Source organism: Malania oleifera, chromosome 1, assembly GCF_029873635.1.
Source record: "Malania oleifera isolate guangnan ecotype guangnan chromosome 1, ASM2987363v1, whole genome shotgun sequence".
Classification (NCBI taxonomy): domain Eukaryota; kingdom Viridiplantae; phylum Streptophyta; class Magnoliopsida; order Santalales; family Ximeniaceae; genus Malania; species Malania oleifera.
In genome coordinates, this window is record NC_080417.1 from 45,573,762 (window position 1) to 45,595,259 (window position 21,498).

Below are 21,498 nucleotides of genomic sequence, written 5' to 3' on the forward strand. Positions count from 1 at the left end.
GGCGACTGCCAGTGTTTTGACAAGAGCCTTCTAGTATTTTAATTTTCAAATTTAACTGAGACAGGCGCCTGACACAGCGAGACAGGCGACTGCCATTCGAAAGTATTTTTAAAATTACTAATGGGAAAGTTTCAAAATTTGGTTTCTTGGACTTCAAACTTTGTGCAAACTTGACTAACACTCCAAGTAAACTTGGGGAACAATGAATTAACTTTTTAAACTCTATATATAGCCCCCAAGGCAAAGATTTTAATTTCCAAGAAATATTTTCAGTAACTACAAACTCTCAAGTGCTCTCAATTTTCAAAGGCTATCTTGCTCACATCTTGCTATTCTCTTAACTAAGTTCTTGCTGATCTTCTCACACCCAAATTGAGCTTTAAAGTCCAAATCTTTCATTCAAAGAAAGATTATATCGGTGATATATTTACATTGAGCTTCAATTTCTTTATATTGAAATTTACATTGAAGTATATTTTGTGCTTTAGTTGTACTAATATGCTCTTTGTGAGAGTATTATTATATGCAAATATTGTTTCTTGTTTCTTGATGATTTCAGGTTATTGGTTGGATCGTTGACCGAGTGTGAGGTATCACTTGGAGAGGCATTGTTCTAGCCTATTGAAGGAGTGACCGAGTGTGGGGTATCGCTTGGAGAGGCGTTGCTCTAGCCTACTAAAGGAGTGTTTAAGTGTGGGGTATTGCTTGTAAAATGTTTGTTCTGCCCGAAAAGGAATGGTATAGTGGAATCCTGTGGTGGTATTGGCCAAAAGCGAGGATGTAAGCTAGGGATAAACCGAACCTCATAAAAACGTGGTGTCACTCTCTTTCCTTACTCTTTTTAAATTCCAACAAATATTAATTGCGTGGTTGTGTTTTAATTTTTGATCATTAACACTACGTGGATTGGATATTAAATAAATTGAAGTTTTATTTGATTTTGGGATTTGCAAAAATCAAAAAGAAGTATGTTAGTTGATCAATAAAAATTACGGAAACCGTAAGGGAGTACGTTGATTGGTTAATACCCAAGAATTAACTGAAAGTTTATTTAAAGTCTAAATTCTTGGAAAGAGTGTTGGATTTTATATTGAGCATCATATTGAGAAATTAAATCAATTAACCACAGGGCTTACATATATTCACAGAGCTACAATCAAATACCTTGAGCAGAAAATTGCTAAAGTGCCGCAGATTATATTTTGTGATTAATTACTTTAAGTTGTTGATTAGTTGGATGTTTGTTTAAGTTTTGGTTTACTTGTGTTGTGTTGAAGTGTTGGTTTGTGGATTGATTAAAGTAATTAAGTTCTTGCTGTGTATTTGATAAACTAACAAGGGGTCAAAGAATTTATAAAAAGAATTAAAAGAAATTTTAATAATCCAATTCACCCCCCTCTTCGGACAACTCCTTAACTTTCAGAGGTAAATGGGAGAAACTAGGGTTTCTCTTAAAATGATTAACATTATAAAATTTCCAGAAGGCACTCAAGTAATACATATGACCAAGGATATAAGTGTTGGAATTGATGTATTCCCAAGAGGGGGGTGAATTGGATATTTAAAAGTTTTCTCCTAGGTCAATTCAAATTCCACAAATAGTATTACACAAACCTAAGGTATGTCTAAACATATACCAATTCAACAGATAAACTATTGAGTAAATATTTAACCTAATAAACCAATCTCAGTATTATCAATCATTCAATGCATATATGTAAAACGGTCAGAGCAATAAATAATAACATGCAGGTGCGGAAAATAAATTGCGAAAAAATAAAAGCTACACCAGATATGTTATCGGGGTTTGGCCAATAATGCCTACGTCCCCGCCTTAAGTCGTAGCTCAAAGATTCCACTAGTTGCTCACTTCACGAGTGGAGCGATACTGTTTACAACACCTTTCCAGGATGGTGCACCTAGCTTTCCTAACCGAGTCTGAACCAGTCTGGTACTCTCCTAATCGGGTCTGAACAAATCCGGGACTATTCACAGGGATAGTCTCCTTCTTCCTCCCACCCGTCAGGAATACAACAGATATTCAAATAATTTTTGTGTACAAGGAAATGTGTTTCTAAACTAAGCAAATGATGTACAATAGTATGCTCAATACACTCACGTATGATAAACATTTATGCTCAAAGTGAGAATGTGATTTTTACTAAAATAATATTTGAATAAAAATGTATATGATGAGTGCTCAAAGATTTTTTACAACCCTAAGCAAATATCTCAATGAGATTTTTCAAATATCAAGCACAATAGATATTAGGGTTTATGGCTTGTCAAAAATATTTTACTAAAATCACAAGACAAGCTCTTGAATCTTGCAACAAGTATGCAAAGACTCACTAACTCAAGAAAGTATTTTCCAAAAGAAGATTTATGAATCAAATCACAAGGAAAAGAACTTGTTTACTCTCAATAAGATAATATCAAGCAAGTATATGCAATGAGAGTAAATACTATATGATTCAAAAATAAATGCCCCAATATATGTAAAACACTCTCTTTAGAAAATGATTTTTCAAAGTAATAATAAAGAGAGGATGAAAAAATAGGCTTAGGAAGATGAAAATAGGATACCAAAATTTGAGAGGTTTTTCTAACTAATTATCTTGCTAATTATGAATTATGAAGGGGTGTATATATAAAGTTGGGTGAAAAAATGACCGTTGGGGACACGCTGGGTATTATTAGAAAATTTAAATTAATTTTTAAGTGTGTCTAAGCATTTAAAAAAGGCCTGACCTGAGAGGTTTGGTCGACCGAGGGCAAGGGTCGGTTGACCAAACATGAAAGTTTGGTTGACCAAGGAGAACCGACAGTCGGCTGAGCACTAACAGGGAATTCAAATTTTAAACAGTTCAGTTGACAGAAGAAATGGGTGGTCAACCAATGCAAGGTGAACCAAAACCCTTCGTAGATTCGGTCGACCAAGGCACTTGGTTGGTCGACCGTTCATATGGTTTAGTCGACCATCAAGATTTTGAACTACATATTTGGTCAACCAAGTAGTTGGGGAGACAGACACTTTATGGTTCAGTCGACCGAGGGAGGTACGTTCAAAATAGAATGGTCGACCGAGAGAAGTCAATATGTTGACTTCTGACCGGTTCGGTCGACCGAGGCATTTATACTGCCAAGGATTCGATCGACCAAGACCACTTAAAATGTGCATTTAAGTTCATTTTGGCCTCTGTGCTTTATCAACCCTTTGTGAATAAGCATATCCCTTTTGAATCAAAGGGTATTGGTCGACTGAGGCTTTTTAATTAAGCCTAAGAGTTTGTCTATGATCTTCTGATTTTCCCTATGGTCAGACTATGGCCTCAGAGCATAAACCTATCATGCATGAGATGCAGTTATTATAGACCATTATTACAGACCAAATTTAAAGATTAAATGCAATACAAATTAAAAACAAATGACTTCTTTATCTTCTTTGCTCTTTAATCTTCATGGAGAACGCTTGGTCATATGAGGTTTATGCATCTTTGGCTTCTATTCTCAGTCCCCTTATGAGTGTGTTGAATTATAACATGTTCAATCATTGGATACACACATAAGTAACTTGCGGTTTGTCATTATCAAAATCAGGGATCGGACTCAAAAAACCAACAATAAGTTTATGCCTTCAAGACAAATTCAAAAGAAATTTCTCCAAAAGTATTTTTCCAAATAAAAGAGTGTGGTAGAAATTTGATTTTTGAGCAACAATAAAAGAAAAAAGGCTCTTAAGCCATATATCTATGAATGAGATTATAAGCTCAAGCCTTTTTCAAATAAACTCTAAAAAATATTTTCTCTAAAAATTATTTTCAAGAAGAGTAGGAGAAAATAAAAATTTAAAGCACAAATGGGAATAGATATGGAGGGAGAATCAAAAGATATTTACGTAAGTTCCAAAGAGATTCTCCAACCTTCTCCAAGTGCTTTGGGTTCATATTTATCGGAAAAAATAATTTCTAACTGTTATATGAACGTTGGACAATATAATATTATTTTATTTTAAATTTTTTAGCAGTTATATGCTCAGAAATTCAAAATTCAGAGAGGTCCAGTCGATTGGGACAAGGTTCGGTGGACTGGCCCTAAGGCGATTTCCCTTTTTGCGAGAAACAATTTGCTGGACTCAAGATTCGGTCGACTGGGTTTCAGACGTTTTAAAGAGACTAGTCGACTGGCCCTTGGCAAAACTGGCCAAATGGTCTAGTCGGTTGACTAAGCTTATAAGGCCGGTTGATTGAGCTTTTTATAAATTTTATTTTTGGCCATTATGCATGCTTAAACAGATTTTTGTCTCCTTTTAAGTTCAAAATTCTTTTAAACCTTTTGTGTAAGATTAACATTTTGAATAAAAAAGTTTTTATGAAAACTTGGAGGTTCCTATGGTCAATCTAAGGTCATATCTGAGATGAGCTTCAATTTTAAACCAGATGATCATGCATGTACAAATGAACCCTGATTTCTATTACAACTTAAAGAATAATAAAGTCTTCAAGTTCTGTTCCTCTGATTATCCATGAAATACGACTTGGAATATGATCGTTGAAGGTGCGTTTCAAGGCTTCCGTATTGCATCATCATCTGTGCTCCCTGAAACTTAACTTATTCAAACACTCAATCCACAAATGAGATACTATAATTTGTCATAATTTAAATAGGGATTGGACTCAAAAATCAACAACAGCTATTTGAAATCTTAGTGAAAGACTAGATTTATTATCTCATGTAAAGGTTTCTTCAAACAACAAGGAGCTGGGTCAACTATTCAACTGTTTAGTGATTTTTCTTGTATTAAACTAAAGTTTGTGGGTGAAATTGTATGAAAAAAGATGTGTGCGCTTATAATTTAACCTATCATTTTCGTAACAAAATTTTGATAGAAGAATTGGTTTAGTTAATTTTAATAGTTAATGAGTCTTGTCACATCACATTATAATTAATTCACTAATTTGTAACTAATAACAAAAAGACAGCTGGTTTAATTGATTTGAACCATTTTCAAAAGCAAGATTTAAAGGTACAACTACTTAAATATGTTTGTTTGAATTTTTTTTTTTTAAATAATAGAAAGGGGTGTTTGTAAGAAGCACCTTTAAGCATTATCATTAAGTCTTGTTTAAAATTTGAAAAACACTAAAAGAGGAAAGAAAAATATTTCTCATATTTGGTTTTAAAAAAATTTTAAAATATATAAAAGAAAATAAACAAAAGAATAAATTTTATATATCATTGACATTTAATTTTTTTAATTTCAATGATATTAGAACAATTTTAAATAATATCTAATCTAAAGAATAAATCTTCTTTCGATTTTCCATTCCTTTTCTTAAGAATTTTTTTTTCTTCATCCAAACGAAACCTAAGTGGATAAGCCCACCAGCTGGTCATAGACCTAAACAGGCCCAATAGATATTCCATACAAGGCCCAAGTAGCAATCGAAGATCAGAGTTTCGCAAAGCCCAACATAGCCGTTCATTTTCTCTATTTTCGTTCGCGCACGTGCACCAGAGAGAAAATAAACTCGATCTGCGGAAAACGTGAATACGGCGTCGTTTACTTCGGCGGGTGGAGGGCTTTGGATTTCCGATTACCGTCGCCGGGGAAGACAAAGGCGTTTGCTACCCAGGATCCAGAACGAACGAGTAAGCGATTTCTTCTCGTGCACACGGACAGATCAGCGGACGCAGAGAGAGAGAGAGAGAGAGAGAGAAGGGACCAACAACAATTGATGAAGATAGTAACATATAACGTTAACGGGCTGAGGCCACGCATCTCACAGTTTGGCTCCCTTCTCAAACTGCTCGATTCCTTCGATGCCGACATTATTTGCTTTCAGGTCTCTCTCTCTCTCTCTCTCTCTCTCTCTCTCTCTCTCTCTCTCTCTCTCTCTCTCTCTCCGTGATTTAACTTCTTTGGGTGATTCAACATTGATCCCATCACAGGAGACGAAATTATCAAAGCAGGAACTAACGGCAGATTTGGCGATGGCGGATGGATATGAGTCCTTCTTTTCCTGCACTCGCACGGTTGAGAGAGGTCGCGTTGGCTACGCCGGTATGGTGTTTGTGGAATTGCCACAATCACGACCACTGTGTTGTGTTCGCTTTCTTTCTACTAAACTTGCTTTCGTTTGTCCTTTTTCCTTTATGGGGTGTTCGAGCAAGAGCGAAATATTGTTCCTTTCGTGACATTTAATTTCTTCCCTTTGTGATATTTTATCTCTCTTACGTCGGCTACTCTGCGAAGGTGTTTGTGTAATTGCCCAATAAAGACCACTGTACCTTGTTCACCTTCTTTCTAATGTCCCTTTCTGTTTTTCCATTTTTCTTTTTTGGGATCTTTGAGAAAGAACGAAAGATTGTCCTTTCTTGTGAAATTATTGCCCTTATATATGTGCAGGAGTTGTGACATTTTGCCGCGTAAAGTCTGCGTTTTCAAGCAATGAAGTGGCACTGCCACTTGCAGCGGAGGAGGGATTCACTGGTCTTATTGAGAATTCGCAAGCTAGAAAAGCTGAAACGTGTGCAAATGCGGAAGGCCTTGAGGGGTATGGGAAGGATGAACTTCTTAAGGTTGACAGTGAGGGACGTTGTGTCATCACAGACCATGGTCATTTTGGTGAGTCAACATGCTATTGTTTGCTAGGCATTATGCTTGGGAAACTACTCAATAGATTATGTATTATGATCTGTTGGATCTACTTTCTGTTGTGCAAACTCTAGTTACTGTTGATATCAACGCTAAGGCTTCATACAGATATCATCCTTTTCCTTACATTTATATTTCTTTCTTTTTGTTATTCATGCACGAGGTTTCAGTCTCACTTTCTGAATGCTCAAGGTTTTTTATTTTTTATTTTTTTGTAAAATTTTGTGGTGGAACTAATACTGGGAATGTACTAGTTCTCTTCAATATATATGGACCTCGAGCTGAATGTGATGACATGGAGCGGACCCAATTTAAGATCACATTTTTCAAGATATTACAGGTAAATGGTTTGTTATCCATCGCAATGGGCAGAACTGTAGAAGCATGTTGATATTTGTAGTTCTGTGCATTAGTACAATCCTGTGTTTTTGGTTTTAGTCCTTTAGGTCATGAATATTTTTTTCCAGCGTCTTTTGCATGCATTCTTTTCAGACAACGTGCCTCTTGTAAAGTTGTTGTGCTATGATATATTTGAAAAGATAGCCTACTTCATGAAGTTGTGATGTAGGACAGATGTTAGAATATATATATATATAGAATTGTGAGAATGAGAAGAAGAAGAGGGAGAAGAAGTAGATAAGAAGAAGAAGAAGAAGAAGAAGAAGAAGAGAAGCAGCAGAAGCAGTAATACGGAACAGAACAGAAGTTACAGAACAGAACTGGGGTGAGAGACAGAATTAGAAGAGAGATAAGAGAAGGAAGAAGAGAGGAGGAGGAGGAAGAAGAAGAAGAATAGTAGAACCTGCAGGAGAGAGAGAGAGAGAGAGAGACAGAGGGAAACTGCATTCTGATTCAAAACAATAACTGTACAATAACTTGCATGTCCAACACTAATACCACTAATACAAGTAAGACATATTTACAAATAGGACCCAACTAAACACATAATTACAAATACTAAAATCCTTAAAAATACAAAGAAGTCTTTCCTAAACCTTCCTAAACCTACGTCTAAAATACATGTGCCAAATGGGCGGCCTAGGGGGGGTACTGTTGGTCCTCCATCATTCTCCCCCGGCTGAAAGGAACTCTGCTCTGCAGAGTGGGACTGCAAATATGACCCCAGCAAGTCAGGAGCGCTGTCATGAACATCATCCTCAGCAAGCCATATAGCGTCTGGCTCGGGCTGACCCTTCCTCTGAACCAAGTTGCGATGAAAACCACCATGAGGAGACTTCACAAACTCATCATCCAAAATAGACTCCACTGTTTCCTGTGGTCGAGTAATAGAGGGAGGCTGTGGAGCAGCTGAACCTGCATGGACATCAAATGGCAAACCAGGAGGCTCGAAAGTGCCTCGGTAAGGTGTCAAATCTTCTACATTAAAAACTGGATTAATGGTTATATGAGTAGGTAAATAAAGTAAATATGCATTAGGTCCAAGTTTCTTAAGGATGAGGAAAGGGCCAATGGCACGAGCATGAAGCTTTTTAAATGAATTTTTAGGGTAGCACTCAAGTTTTATGCGAACCATGACACTGTCACCTGCATTAAATTCTCTAGATCTACGATGTATATCTGCAGCAATCTTCTAATCCATATTACTCATAGCACGTTTTCGCCTAACTTCAGCATGCAGCTCATGAATGTGATGGACAAAAGACTCAGCAGGCTCAGAAATATAGGCATCCGGTGGCAAAGGAACAAGATCAATGGGTGCATGGGGTTTGTAACCAAATACACACTCAAAAGGACTCTTGCCTATGGACCTATTCGCAGAATTATTAAAAGCAAACTCAACAATAGGCAGCACCTCCCAATTGCCCTGTTTTTCTCCCACAACACACCTAAGTAGGTCACCAAGCCTACAATTCATAACCTCAGTCTACCCATCAGTTTGAGGGTGGCATGTAGAAGAAAACAACAAGTGAGTTCTACACATTTTCCGAAGTGTCTTCCTAAAGTAGTTGGAGAACTTGATTGCCCTATCAAACACTATGGAGGTCGGCAACCCATGCAATTTGATGACCTCTCTAAAGAACAATTTAGCTACATGAGATGCATCAGAAGTCTTATTACATGGAATGAAATGTGCCATCTTGGAGAATCTATCAACAACAACAATGGAATCATGTCCCCAGGCTGCTTTGGGGAGTCCAAGAACAAAATCCATACTTAGGTCTCTCCAAGGCATGTGTGGCAGTGGTAGAGGAGTATAAAGGCAAGTGTTGTGTCTCTTAGCTTTGGCTAACTAACAGATGCGATACTGAGACACTATCCTAGCAACATCCCTTTTTAAGGAAGGCCAATAAAACCTATCCTCAACTAAGGCAATGGTTTTATCCCTTCCTAGGTGACCAGCTAACTCCCTGACCTGCAATTCCCAAACTAAAAGAACTCTAAAGGAAGTATGGGGAATGCATAACCTAGTACCTTTGAATAAGTATCCCTCTCGGATGATGAAATCTACAAAATCCCTACAGGGGTCCTCACTCACCTCCTGAAAGATAATCCCAAAATCAGGGCAAATGGAGTACTCGTTCTTCAGACGATCAAACCCAATGACCTCAGCATTCAAGATATGGAGAATAACTGTTACCCTACTAAGGCCATCAACCACTTTATTCTCAATACCGGAACGATGCTTAAGAACAAAAGTGTACTCGTTAAGGAACTCCACCCAACTAGCATGCTTCACACTCAACTTCTTCTGCAAACTCAAATATCGCATAGCAAGGTGGTTAGAGAAGAGTACAAACTCTTGGGGTAGCAAGTAGTATCTCTAATGTTAGAGAGATCTCACTACAGCATAAAACTCTTTATCATATGTATTATATCTTTGTTTGGCACCTAAGAGTTTTCACTGAAAAATGCTATAGGATGTCCCTCCTGACTCAAGACCCCACCTATACCTATCCTAGAGGCATCACAAGCCACCTCAAAAACTCTACTAAAGTCCGGATGCCTAACTACAGGTGCTTCGGTTATTTTCTGTTTTACCTCTCTAAAAGCTCTAGCAGTTGGTGGGGTCCAATAAAACTCTCCTTTCTTCAAACACTCAATGATAGGAGCCATGATGGTGCCAAAATTCCCTATGAGTCGCCTATAGAAAGTAGCGAGTCCATGAAAACTACGAACCTCAGTAATAGTCCGAGGCTCAAGCCACTCTCTAATGGCACTAACCTTTTCTGGATCAGTGGCTATTCCCTATGCAAAAATGATAAAACCAAGAAAGAGCACACTATATTGTAGGAAGCTGCACTTATTGAGGTTAGCAAACAACTTCGCTTCCCTCAAGGTGGCAAAGACCTCATGAAGATGTATCAAATGCTCCTCCCTAGATTTTCTATAGACCAGTATATCAAGAAAGTAGACCACTAGGAACTTTCCTATGAATGGCTGTAGAATATGTGTCATAGTCCTCATGAAAGTGCTAGGTGCATCAGAAAGTCCAAATGACATAACCAACCACTCAAATAAATTGCCCTGGGTCTTAAAGGCCGTTTTCACTCATCTCTCGGTGTAATTCTAATTTGGTGATACCCACCACGCAATTCAATCTTGGAGTACCAACTAAAGCTAGCTAGTCGGTCAAGCATATCCTCAAGTCTAGTGATAGGGAACCTATACTTGATGGTGATTTTGTTGATGACTCTACTATCCACACACATCCTCCAAGATCCATCTTTTTTTGGAGTTAGGAGAGTTGTTACAGCACATGGGCTAAGGCTATGTCTCACAAAGCCCTTCTCAAGGAGTTCTCCTGCCTGCCTATTCAATTCAGCACGTTCTTTAGGGTTCATCCTATAATGTGGCAAGTTAGGTAGCTGTGAACTTGGAATGAGATCTATGGCATGCTGAATGTCTTGCATAAGGGGTAGCTCACTAGGTAACTCATTAGGCACAACATCAGGGAACTCAGCTAGCAACTCTCCTACCTCAAGTGGGCGCTCACATAAAGACTCTTGCTCCTCACAAGGAACCTGTGGAGCAATGAAAGCTAAAATGCACCTGTTTTCTAAGCTCTCTTGCTCAAAAGTCCTATGATCAAGCAAGTGAACATTTCTTTGAACTGGAGCTTAGCAGACTATCTTGTTCCTTAACTTAGGATCTTTGGGGGTGGGCTTGGTAGGGGTCAAAATGATGTTCTTAACTTTGTGCCTAAACACATAAGTGTTTTCCTTACCATGATTAGTGACATCATGATCAAATAAACACGGTTGTCGTAATAGGACATGTGCCACATCCATTAGGAGTACATCACAATAGAACCTATCCTTATAATCTCCCATTTGGGTGGGTATAGGACACTTCTTGATAACGGGTAGATTTGGTGTGTTTACCCAATTCACCTTAAAAGGCTGAGGGTGTGGCTGTCCTTTAAGGTTTAATCTTCCTAGAGCAGCCTTGGAGATCACATTCATGCTACTACCCCCATCAATAATAAGCCTACATGTCCTCTCTCCACAACGAATGAAAGTGTGGAAAATAGTGGTCCGTTTCCACTTCTCACTATCTAAGATAGTGGATAAGATACACCTAACCACACTAACATGGTGGTCATCCTCCTCAAAATCATCTACAAGCTCCCCCTCAACTCTTAAGTACTCAACAACATCTATAACCTTGTCCTCACAATCAGGCAAATCATCAATCTCACGCTCTAATGCTAAAGTTCGTTGGGAACTATGGGCAGCAATGTGACCTCTAGCATGGCAACGATGACATTGCACAGATGAGCTACTACCTTGAGGAATACTGGGTCCACTAGAGCCAACATCATGATGTGACTCTTAACTCTCTCTAGGTGTAGATTGAAGGATGGTAGGCCTAGAGTGAGGAAAAGATATGGACTGACGTGACCCATCACTCACCTAGGATGATGACCTACCACCTACGAGAGCTCTTGAGGTACCTTTCGATGGTAACTGCTTTTTGATAGGCTGCCTTTAAGGACTCTGGAGAGAACAACTCAACCTCTCGCCTATCATCCTCCTTAAAACCATTCACAAACCTTGTTACAGTATGATGTGTGACCTAAACAACATCATTCCTAAGCATCAGTTCCTCAAATCGATCAATGTAGCTAGCTACAGTAGTAGTTTGTTTATGGTTTAAGAGCTCACTAAATAGTTGGCTCCTAAAGGAAGGAGGGATGTATTTTTCTTTCAATCTTTGTCTCATCACTTCCCATCGGAGGTTCACTTAACTGTTCTAGGGTTTGTTGTATAGGTTGCCAAGGCTTCTTTGTCGTCCCTACCATTTTCATCTTGGAAAACTGAACTTTATCCTCACCCCGTATGCAGTACCAATTAAAGAAGTCTTCCCTCTCCAATACCTCGTCTAAAAAGGAGCTTGGGTTGAGTTTCCCATCATAAGCACGCACATCCACCTTGACTTTTTTTGTCACATATTTATAGTCTTCCCAACCTTGCCTAGGGGAATGCGGAGCATTCCTGGGGTTAGGTTGGTATCCTGCATCATTAAACTCCTCAAGGTTACCTTCCTCACACCTAGACTCTAGATTAACTTGAGGCGGTTTGGGGGGGGGGGGGGGGGGGGGGGGGGTTTGCGTTGAATTGGCCTACTGGTCTGTTTTGGAGCCCGACTCACATTTTTTCGTGCTAGAGGAACCCCGGGGGTAGGAAGGATACCTTGGGCTTATCCTACTAAATATGGGGAGTTGTTAGGGTGCCTAACATATGGCTCTTTGTCTTCCACAACAGGGCGTTTACCTAATATCCTCAAGACTTGGTCAAATTGTTGTGTGAGGTGCTCAAACTTTTGGTCCATAGACTCCTGAAAAGTGTCTAATCGGGTAGACAATGACTAGGTGTCAGTGGGTGCAAGTTTGTTGGGGTCAATGATTTTGTTGGTGACTGTGGTTGATGCAATATGCTACAATTATGTTGAGGAGGACTTAACTTGACTATCATGATATGAATCCTAAACTTACTACAATGCACAAACATAAAGCTATAGAACATAATGCATATAAATGAATTTGGTCACATATAACATGGCAACATGGGATTGACTATGTATGGATTTGAACAAGGATGCAATGATGAGTAAACTAGGGGAATGTACAAAACAAAGGTTAGTTTTTTTCTTTTTGAGTAATAAGAAACTTGGAAGTATGCAACTACTTATTTTCCCTAGTCATACAAACAATAGTCAAGAAAATGCAAAAGTTTGTTCACCCTGCCAAGGAATTGGAGCACAACGTGAGTTTGCCATCGAATTCCAATGTTAGACGAGCAATTTCTCAAGTCCCTACTCCTCGATTCTCAGGAAAAAAGTCGGTAAACAGTAGTTGGAACTCAAGGAAGCCTAATATTAGGCTGTATGTGATCTTAGGAATGCAAACCAAGCTTGATAACTCAATTCCTCCTCTGACAGCTTCATAATCTTAGGAAACAAGTCAAATTCTCGAAGCAGGAAGCAGTTTCTCGAGAGTCACGGTAAAACAGGGGAACTCCAGCAACTTCCCCATGCTCGTGGCCTGCGCATGGAATGCGTTATCTGCCGGCGATGGACCTTTAGCAATGGGGTTCTGTCTGGTGGTGGATCAGGGAATAAGGATTCCAGTGATGGTGGAGGTGTAGCAAAAATGCAGGAAATAGGGTATATAGAAGGGCTGCTGGCTGGGGTACTTTCAGGTGGTGCATGGGGGCCAGTGCCTTGTTGGTTGTGGATGGAATTTTAGGGGAAGGGGTTTTGAGGGTGTCTGATTGTTGTGGTAAGGGAGGTGTCATGGTTTGGTTGGTGGAAAAGGGTGTTCGAGTTTTAGGGACATGACTGGTATTTTCTGGGAAGTTTCAGCAGTGTACAGTGTTTGAATTTCTGGGAATTCACACATCAAATGGCTGCGTGGTGATCGTGGTGTGCTTTGATACCAATTTGATGTAGGACAGATGTTAGAATATATATATATATAGAATTGTGAGAATGAGAAGAAGAGGGAGAAGAAGAAGAAGAAGAAGAAGAAGAAGAGAAGCAGCAGCAGTAATAAAGAACAGAACAGAACAGAAGTTACAGAGCAGAACCGGGGTGAGAGACAGAATTAGAAGAGAGATAAGAGAAGGAAGATGGACAAGAGAGGAGGAAAAGGAAGAAGAATAGAAGAACCTGCGGGAGAGAGAGAGAGAGAGAGAGAGAGAGAGGGAAACTGCATTCTGATTCAAAACAATAACTGTACACTAACTTGCATGGCCAGCCCTTATACCACTAATACAACTAACACATATTTACAAATTGGACCCAACTAAACACATAATTACAAATACTAAAATCCCTAAATACAAAGAAGTCTTTCCTAAACCTTCCTAAACTTATGCCTAAAATATAATACTGAGGAACTTTGCTGCCCTGCATGTTTATCATGTTTAAAATTTTCGGCCCCCTTCTTTGTGTTTCACTGACAGAATTGTAAATTCATTTGGTTCATGGATTTTAGTATTGATTGATGAATGGGAAGCAAGGTCATCTTTCCTGTATTGTTCAAATAGGTTCATTTAGGTGGTCACTGTACATACTCTGCCAGTTGCAGAAGGGGAAACAATAATAGAGACAGTAGCGTTCATTGTTTCTTTAGGCAGCACTGGAGAGGGATTTCTTTTAGAATTATTTACATTGACAAAGCATGTGCACTTAATCTTCACACCCTCTGATGATATCATTAATCTTTGTTGTAGAAAAGATGGGAGTCTCTTTTACGTTGTGGAAGGAGGATATTTGTTGCTGGTGATCTCAACATTGCTCCAGCTGCCATAGATAGCTGTCGTGCAGGACCAGATTTTGAGAAGAATGAGTGAGCTGCTGGCCAGTTTGTATATAGCACTTGTACAACACATATAATCTGCCATATGACTGCTTGGAGTAGTTTATTTATTTTTAGTTTCTAATTTTAATATAGTTTTCAGAACAAAAATGAATTTTGATTTTCTTATACATGTACATTTATATGGACCATACTGTAGGTGCAGGAGATGGTTTAGATCTATGCTAGTGGAACATGGAGGCCCTTTCTTTGATGTATTTAGAGCAAAACATCCTGAGAGGTTTGAACGCAAGGAAGAACTCGTGTTATGTGCATTACACAGTTTATAGATTGCTTGGATCATTGGTGTACATTTTGAGAGGAAAAACTAAATAATGAGTTGTTGTTGGGCACTTGGGTTCTTATTGGATCTTATATTTCATTCTTCATATTATTAAGTTATTTTACTTTTTATCTGAAAAATTGGTAGTTCAATTTCTGATCTAATAAGTCATTATCTTTCTTGTCATTTTTTATCTGTTCTACAGAACAGAAGCATACACATGCTGGCCGCAGAGTACTGGTGCAGAAGAGTTTAATTATGGTACAAGGATTGACCATATTCTTAGTACTGGATCATGTTTACATCAAGATCAAAACCTGCAAACCCATGACTTTATAACTTGCCATGTTAAAGAGTGTGACATTTTGGCTCAGTATAAGCGGTGGAAGCCTGGAGAAACGCCTAGGTTAGGAATCTAAAGCTTCATGTCTATTTGTATGGGTCATGGATTAATGATGTTACATTAGCTTTACAAGGAAGTTGCAATTGTCCTGTAAGTAATACCCAGATACGAAAATTCATGCATTTGGGTATAGATTTATTTTCTTTTGTTCTAATATTTTCCATTACATTGTTATTTTAGCTATATAATTTTTCTTTTAGACTATGATGATCATTATAGATGGAAACTGTTTGGGCTTCAGTATTAGAAGTTTTTAATGTGTGAGATATAAGCAAGGAGTTCCTTGTGTTCAAATAAAAATTAAGAGCAAGGATCTTATAAAAATAAATGAATAATAATAACAAGAACCGTTGAATGAAGATGAAAGGATTTATGCTTATTTGCATCTGCATGTGTGGTGCAGCTTTCTATGATGGCAACAATGTAATTCTCATTCTACATGTAGGTGGAGAGGAGGAAGAAGCATTAAACTGGAAGGCTCCGACCATGCTCCTGTATATATGAGTTTAATTGAGATCCCAGAAATTCCACAGCATAGCACTCCATCTTTGTCTGCAAGATACATTCCCAAGCTCCGTGGGTTTCAGCAAACTATTGGTGCGAGAAACTTACTTCTCCATTAGATGATAATATGCCTTATTAATTAAATAATTTTTCAATTGATATGTTTCACTCTTCGGATAGAAAAAAAATTGCGTCAGTTAAGTTGAGCTTTGTATTTTTGGAAACTGCTATGTCAAGTGTGAATATACATTTGAGCAGTTACTGTTTCCAAGGAAGCTCATGCTGGCTTATGTAGTTTAATAGTTTAATTCAATTTAGATCTTGTATTTGGTTAGATTCTGGAATTTATCAGTCCCCAATTGACCTGCAGTTTATTGTTTGACATGTGGGAATTTGTTTGATATTTTCGACCAGTCGACGAGTATGCTGCATCAGTGTCTCTGGAGGGTTTAATATGCTTTTTGTCTTTCAATGTAAATTAAAATAGAAGTTTGTTAACGTTCACAAAATTGCATCTTTTTGAGTAAATTTTCAACATCTTAAAGTTTACATTTGAAGAAACAATTTCAGGGGAGAATGTTACATGTAAATCACTAGCCAAAGCATCTTAAGTAATACATTTTATTTGCATGTGCTTGTTTTACAAATGTTCGCAATTTTACTAAGCCATTCATTTTATGCAGTATCAGTGTTAATGAAGAGACAGGTTGCTGAACAATCTGAAACCGACAGTTTGTCATGTTCATCTTCAGATGAAAATATTGCAAAAGGTTGTTCCGGGGAAGATGCGAAAAGATCATTCCCCAGCTGCAGTTTTTCTAGCTTATCCTCAGGTGGATGTTTTTCTTCACCAGACCTGAAATTAAAAAATGACGATCCAAGAAGATGTGTGCTGTCCACGGGTTCTGCCAATGAGACATGTAGCACTATGACTGCATCACAGAGTGAACACTCTAAATCAGTTCCTGGCTTAGTAACCAAGAAAAAAGCGCGGCAAAGTCAATGGTCCCAACTGTCACTGAGATCATTTTTTAAGAAAGATCTAACACTTGACTATGTCAAAAACTCTGGCACTGATATTTCTCTTAACCAGGCAGACATCTCAATGTCTAATCAATACTCCAATGAAACAGCCACATGTGACGATGAAAGCAATAGTCAGAAGCAGTCTGATTCGACCATTAGTGCATCCAGTCAGGATGATGTGGAGCTAAATGCCTATGGTGCTCCAGGAAATGAGAAGAACAATGCTGCTTTATTGGAATGGCAAAGGATTCAGCAGTTAATGCAGAACAGTATACCACTTTGCAAGGGCCATAATGAGTCATGTGTTCCACGGATAGTAAAGAAAGCAGGTCCCAATTATGGTCGCAGATTTTTTGTTTGTGCTCGCGCTGAGGTATTTTTGGCTCACAGCTGCATTCATATTAAGTACATAATTTTTTTTAAAATTTTTTATTTATCATTAGTCATTCTGTTCATACGATCAAAATTCTGATTGTTTACCATGGAGAAACATTGAATGCTAGTTGAAGCACGACAGAATATGAAGAAAAAGACATGTCTATGAGACGTCCATTGCTTAACCATAGAGTATCTTGGCTTAGTTGTCTGTTTTAATATTTTGGGAATTTGAGATTCTTCTCAGGTTAGAAATGCTACCATCTTAATGTAGTGAATTTTTGCTGTAGTTTTACTCAACATTGTAAGGTTCATCATTTCATGTAGCAGAACTGTTTTGCATGATGCTACAGGCTGGTAGTTGCATTTTTAAAGCAAGTTTCTATGTTTAGTATTTAATATTTTGATTATTATTATTATTTTTTAAAAATTGATCCTTTGGCTTTGAGTTGGTGTGATGCTTGCTGATTTGAATTTTCAGTTTTTTTTTCCCTACTGTCAAAGATCTTCTGTAACATTGTGGGAGTGGGGATGGATCATGGAAACCTTGAACCTTAATTGAAGGGAGTCCTTAACTGAACATTATAATTTATAACCCAATTTTCAAATTTCTCAGTGGTTATTTCAATTGGCCCACACTATAATGCAGTTTGAGAGATGATCTGCTGAGTAATCCAGTTTAAATATTCAAAGCTTCTTTACATCTATTTCTTTGTTTTTTCTTTCCTTGATGTTTTGTGCCAATTTGTGGGCTCCAGGAGTGCCACAATGGAAAAATTATCAAACTCCAAATGCCATAGGTACATTCTTCATCTTTTAACAACTTGATTTATGTCAGAACTATAGGACTTGACTGAATTGCAGGCCAGCCTTATTAAAAGAGGTTTCTCCAGCCTTATTAGAAGAGGTTTCATCAGAACATTGGGTGTTTTCTGTGTACAATGAGATGAAAACAAAATTTGCATTGAATGATCTGAAAAAAGAGCTTTTTTCCCCTAATATGATCAATGTACATTCTAAATTGTTGAAATTTCAGTCACTGTACTTTCTAAATCATCTTGATTTCAGTCCAGTAATCACATTAAATTTGCAAAGAAGAGTGACTGCTGTGGGTACCCCCAGGAAAGAGGGGGAGGGGGGGAGTGGGGGGGAAATTGCAATGACCAAGACAGAAATTTTGAAAAGTTCAATGAAAAAATGTATGGTTAACTTCTTGTGAACATATAAGCTATGTAAACCGAATTTTGTTTTTGTTCGTCTCCTGCAGGGACCAGCATCTAATCCTGAAGCAAATTGTGGTTACTTCAAATGGGCTGCTTCAAATTCTAGGCGCAAATGAGGTTGATCGCTGCTGATTTCACTTCCAAGTGTGGGGGTTTTTGACTGTGAGTCTATAATCATTCATTGTGCTTTATTTTTATGAGATTCTGAAAAATTGTGATTAATTAAAATTTATCTGTAGATGTTTAATCCCATAGACCCTTTTTCATTTTCTCTCATCTTGATCATTTATTGTGCAATTCCTCGCTATGCTGGCTGAGGATCGGCATAAAGCATCACAGACTGTTGATGTAATTTATTCTTTGTAGTGGGTTGAAAGCAATATCCCGTTTATTTGGCAATGGCACTCTCCCTGCTGCAGTCCATTTGTTGATTAGGTAGACAAGTTAGGAAAATGTTGGGAAAATAGATAGCATCACAGCGCCATGACATCATGGACCTGTGGTATATTGCATTTCTTGGGCTCGTTATGTGTTACTAAAATGCAGGTTGGGGTTAAACAGGTCGAATGGGTTACAGGTGAGTTGGATGTGGGTTGGGTTTGAACGGATCAAATGGGTTGAACTGCTGTTAGGTCGGGTCAAACTCACCAACTCGCTTGATCCATTTTGGAGATCAATCCAAGTGTCACTTTATGCTAATCTTGTTATTAGGCAACTCTGTTTCTATACTAACTGTATGTAAGGAGATAATTGTGATGTTCAATTTGAAACAGCAGAATGAGGTACCTTGGCGTCAGCTGGACAATTGGCAATTTATCTGCAGATAAATTGCATATGGTTCACCAGATGTAGAAGAGGGCACCCAAAAAAAAAGGGATTTGGTTATTCAAAATTTTAAACTAACTAAATATCTTGGAAGAAAATTTTCTTAGGTAAACTGATGAAAAAAAGTGGATGTACCTGAACAGATCATTTGCCAAATGAAGTATTTGTTGTTTAATTTGATTAATTTATAAATCAAACTAGGAGGATAAGTAAAAACCAAGTTATGATACTTTCTAACAGAAGCAAATTCCAATATTTAGGTTTGATAGTCCAATATACTACTAAAAGAAACAGATAAAAAGGAAAATAAGAGTAGGTCTAAAGTTTGAGGGAGAAGCACAAGAAGTTGACCAGATGTTGTAATTAAATGTGGGTTAAAGCAAGATCCATTCTTGATTCTTATGAAATGTTTGATTTGTGAAATGGAATAAAGAAACTAATGAAAATTTAAATGGAGTATGAAAAAAATCAAGTGAGAAATTCACTTCCATTCCTTTAGTTTGCATGAAATGAAGATACAATGGTTAATGGTTTAGACCAAAGAGAAAAAAACCTTGGACTGATAACTTGACCCCAGCATGAGAAATAAACCACACTGCTAAACATGAAAGACCAAGGACTGATTATGAAACAAATTTACATGTAATCATTTAATAGAAATTACAAAAGATGGAGACAGGTAATTTAACATATTAGTCTGAATTGGTTCAAAATTCTAGGGCATTGTGTAAAATATTTTTTTTATTTATTTTAGTTTTCAAAAAATTATAAAAATATCAGCTTAATTTTCAGTTTTTTCCTTCAAAATTTGAATAAAAAAGAGAAAATTAATTATTATTTTTAATTGTGGAAAGTGATTTTTTAAAATTTTAAATTTTCAAATAATTAAAAATCATCTGTTTTCTAAATTTTCTAAAATTATATAAGAAATTAGAAAATAATGAAAATATGTTTTTCAACTTTTCAATGCAAATTTAAAAAATTGAAAAATAAGGTTCATTTTTGTAAATATTTGAAAATTTGAAAATAGGAAGTAAAACTATTTTCCACATGCAATGATGCCAAACTTTTCATTATTTTATGGATATTTTATGTTTCAAAATTAAAAAATAAGCTGTATTTTTTTCTTCATAATTTTTAAAAAAATTAAAAACAGAAAATGAAAACTATTTTCGACAACTAAAGTGACCCTTAGGCTTGTTTAAATGTGGAAAACATTTTTTTCATTCTTTATGTCTTCAAAGAATTATAAAATAAAAATACCCAATTCACTTCTCTCTTGCGGATGTACACCTATTTCAGTACTAACTGACTATTAGTTAACTATTAAGTATATGTAAAAAATGAGTTTTTACTCTTAATAAAATAATATTTTAAAATGATATTGACTTAAATAAATTAATTGGAAAAATTGGTTAATGTAATGTCTTGAAAATTAAATAAATGAATTGGAAACTTGACCTATTCTCAAATTGAATGATTTAATGGTCCAATTGCATTGAATCAATTAAATGACATAAGTATGACAAAATTGTTTTAATATTATTTTATAATTTTTTAAAAATATATAAAACATAAAAATAAAAAATGATATCGAATTGAATAAATGAAATTAAAAAATTGGCTAGTACAATGTCTTGAAAATTGAATAAATGAATTGGAAACCTTAACCGATTCTCAAATTGAACCGTTTGCCAACCAATGACTTTGGATTAATCAATTGACATAAGCATAATAAAATAATTTTACAATTTTTATATTTTTTTTTAGAAATATGTAAAAAATTAAAAATTTCTAATAAATCGTAAAAACCCCTAGAAATTATAGTGTTATAAAATATGTAATTTTATAAAAATTTAATGACTAAACATATCATTAAACAATTAAAACATAATTTAATATTCTTAAATTCAAGTGACCTATCAACCATAATGCTAAAATAACATAAACCAAAATTTCAAAATTCAAACTTCATAAATTAAATTATAAAGTTGAATGTTAGTTGTTATTATTTTTTTTTTTTTGTGTGTAAAATATGAGTGCTAAATAGATAAGAACACCTAAATTTATATTCATTGGTTAACCTTTGATCTAACCAATTCACCAATCTTTTCAAATTTTAATAAAGTTGTTATGTTATTAAATATGGATTCAGTTAAACTCAGAAAATGAGTGACAATTCTACTAATCGGTTGATACGAGTCAATTTTTAAACTATATTTTAATTTTTAAAGATATATTTAACCATTTAATTTGCATATAAATTGAATATAACAATTTTTAGAACAATAAAATTATTTAATTTTCTTTGAATTATTAAATTATTTATTTTACACATATTTTTAATTTTAAAAAATAATAATTTAATTATATTGTCAT

General features: G+C 36.3%; 1 protein-coding gene across 6 annotated transcripts; it reads left to right on the forward strand.

Moving 5' to 3' along the window:
- Window positions 1-5,492: 5,492 nt before the first annotated feature.
- Window positions 5,493-18,693, forward strand: LOC131143562 (DNA-(apurinic or apyrimidinic site) endonuclease 2). 6 transcript variants are annotated; one of them, XM_058091908.1, is made up of 10 exons: window positions 5,493-5,846; window positions 5,953-6,064; window positions 6,410-6,628; window positions 6,913-6,998; window positions 14,356-14,471; window positions 14,641-14,721; window positions 14,969-15,169; window positions 15,612-15,763; window positions 16,354-17,069; window positions 18,339-18,693. In XM_058091908.1, the coding sequence occupies exons 1-10, from the start codon at window positions 5,739-5,741 to the stop codon at window positions 18,408-18,410; spliced, it is 1,863 nt and encodes a 620-aa protein (XP_057947891.1). In that variant the 5' UTR covers window positions 5,493-5,738; the 3' UTR covers window positions 18,411-18,693. The 6 variants fall into 6 exon arrangements, with proteins under 6 accessions (XP_057947891.1, XP_057947890.1, XP_057947893.1 ...); XM_058091907.1 differs by lacking the exon at window positions 18,339-18,693 and having other exon boundaries at window positions 16,354-17,500; XM_058091910.1 differs by lacking the exon at window positions 5,493-5,846 and having other exon boundaries at window positions 5,955-6,064; window positions 14,361-14,471.
- The last annotated feature ends 2,805 nt before the right edge of the window (window positions 18,694-21,498 follow it).

Coding starts and splice junctions, on each gene's coding strand:
- LOC131143562 (XM_058091907.1), top strand. CDS start 5,739: ATGAAGATAGTAACATATAACGTTAACGGGCTGAGGCCACGCATCTCA. Junction 5,847..5,952: donor CCGACATTATTTGCTTTCAG/GTCTCTCTCTCT, acceptor ATCCCATCACAG/GAGACGAAATTATCAAAGCA. Junction 6,629..6,912: donor CACAGACCATGGTCATTTTG/GTGAGTCAACAT, acceptor GGAATGTACTAG/TTCTCTTCAATATATATGGA.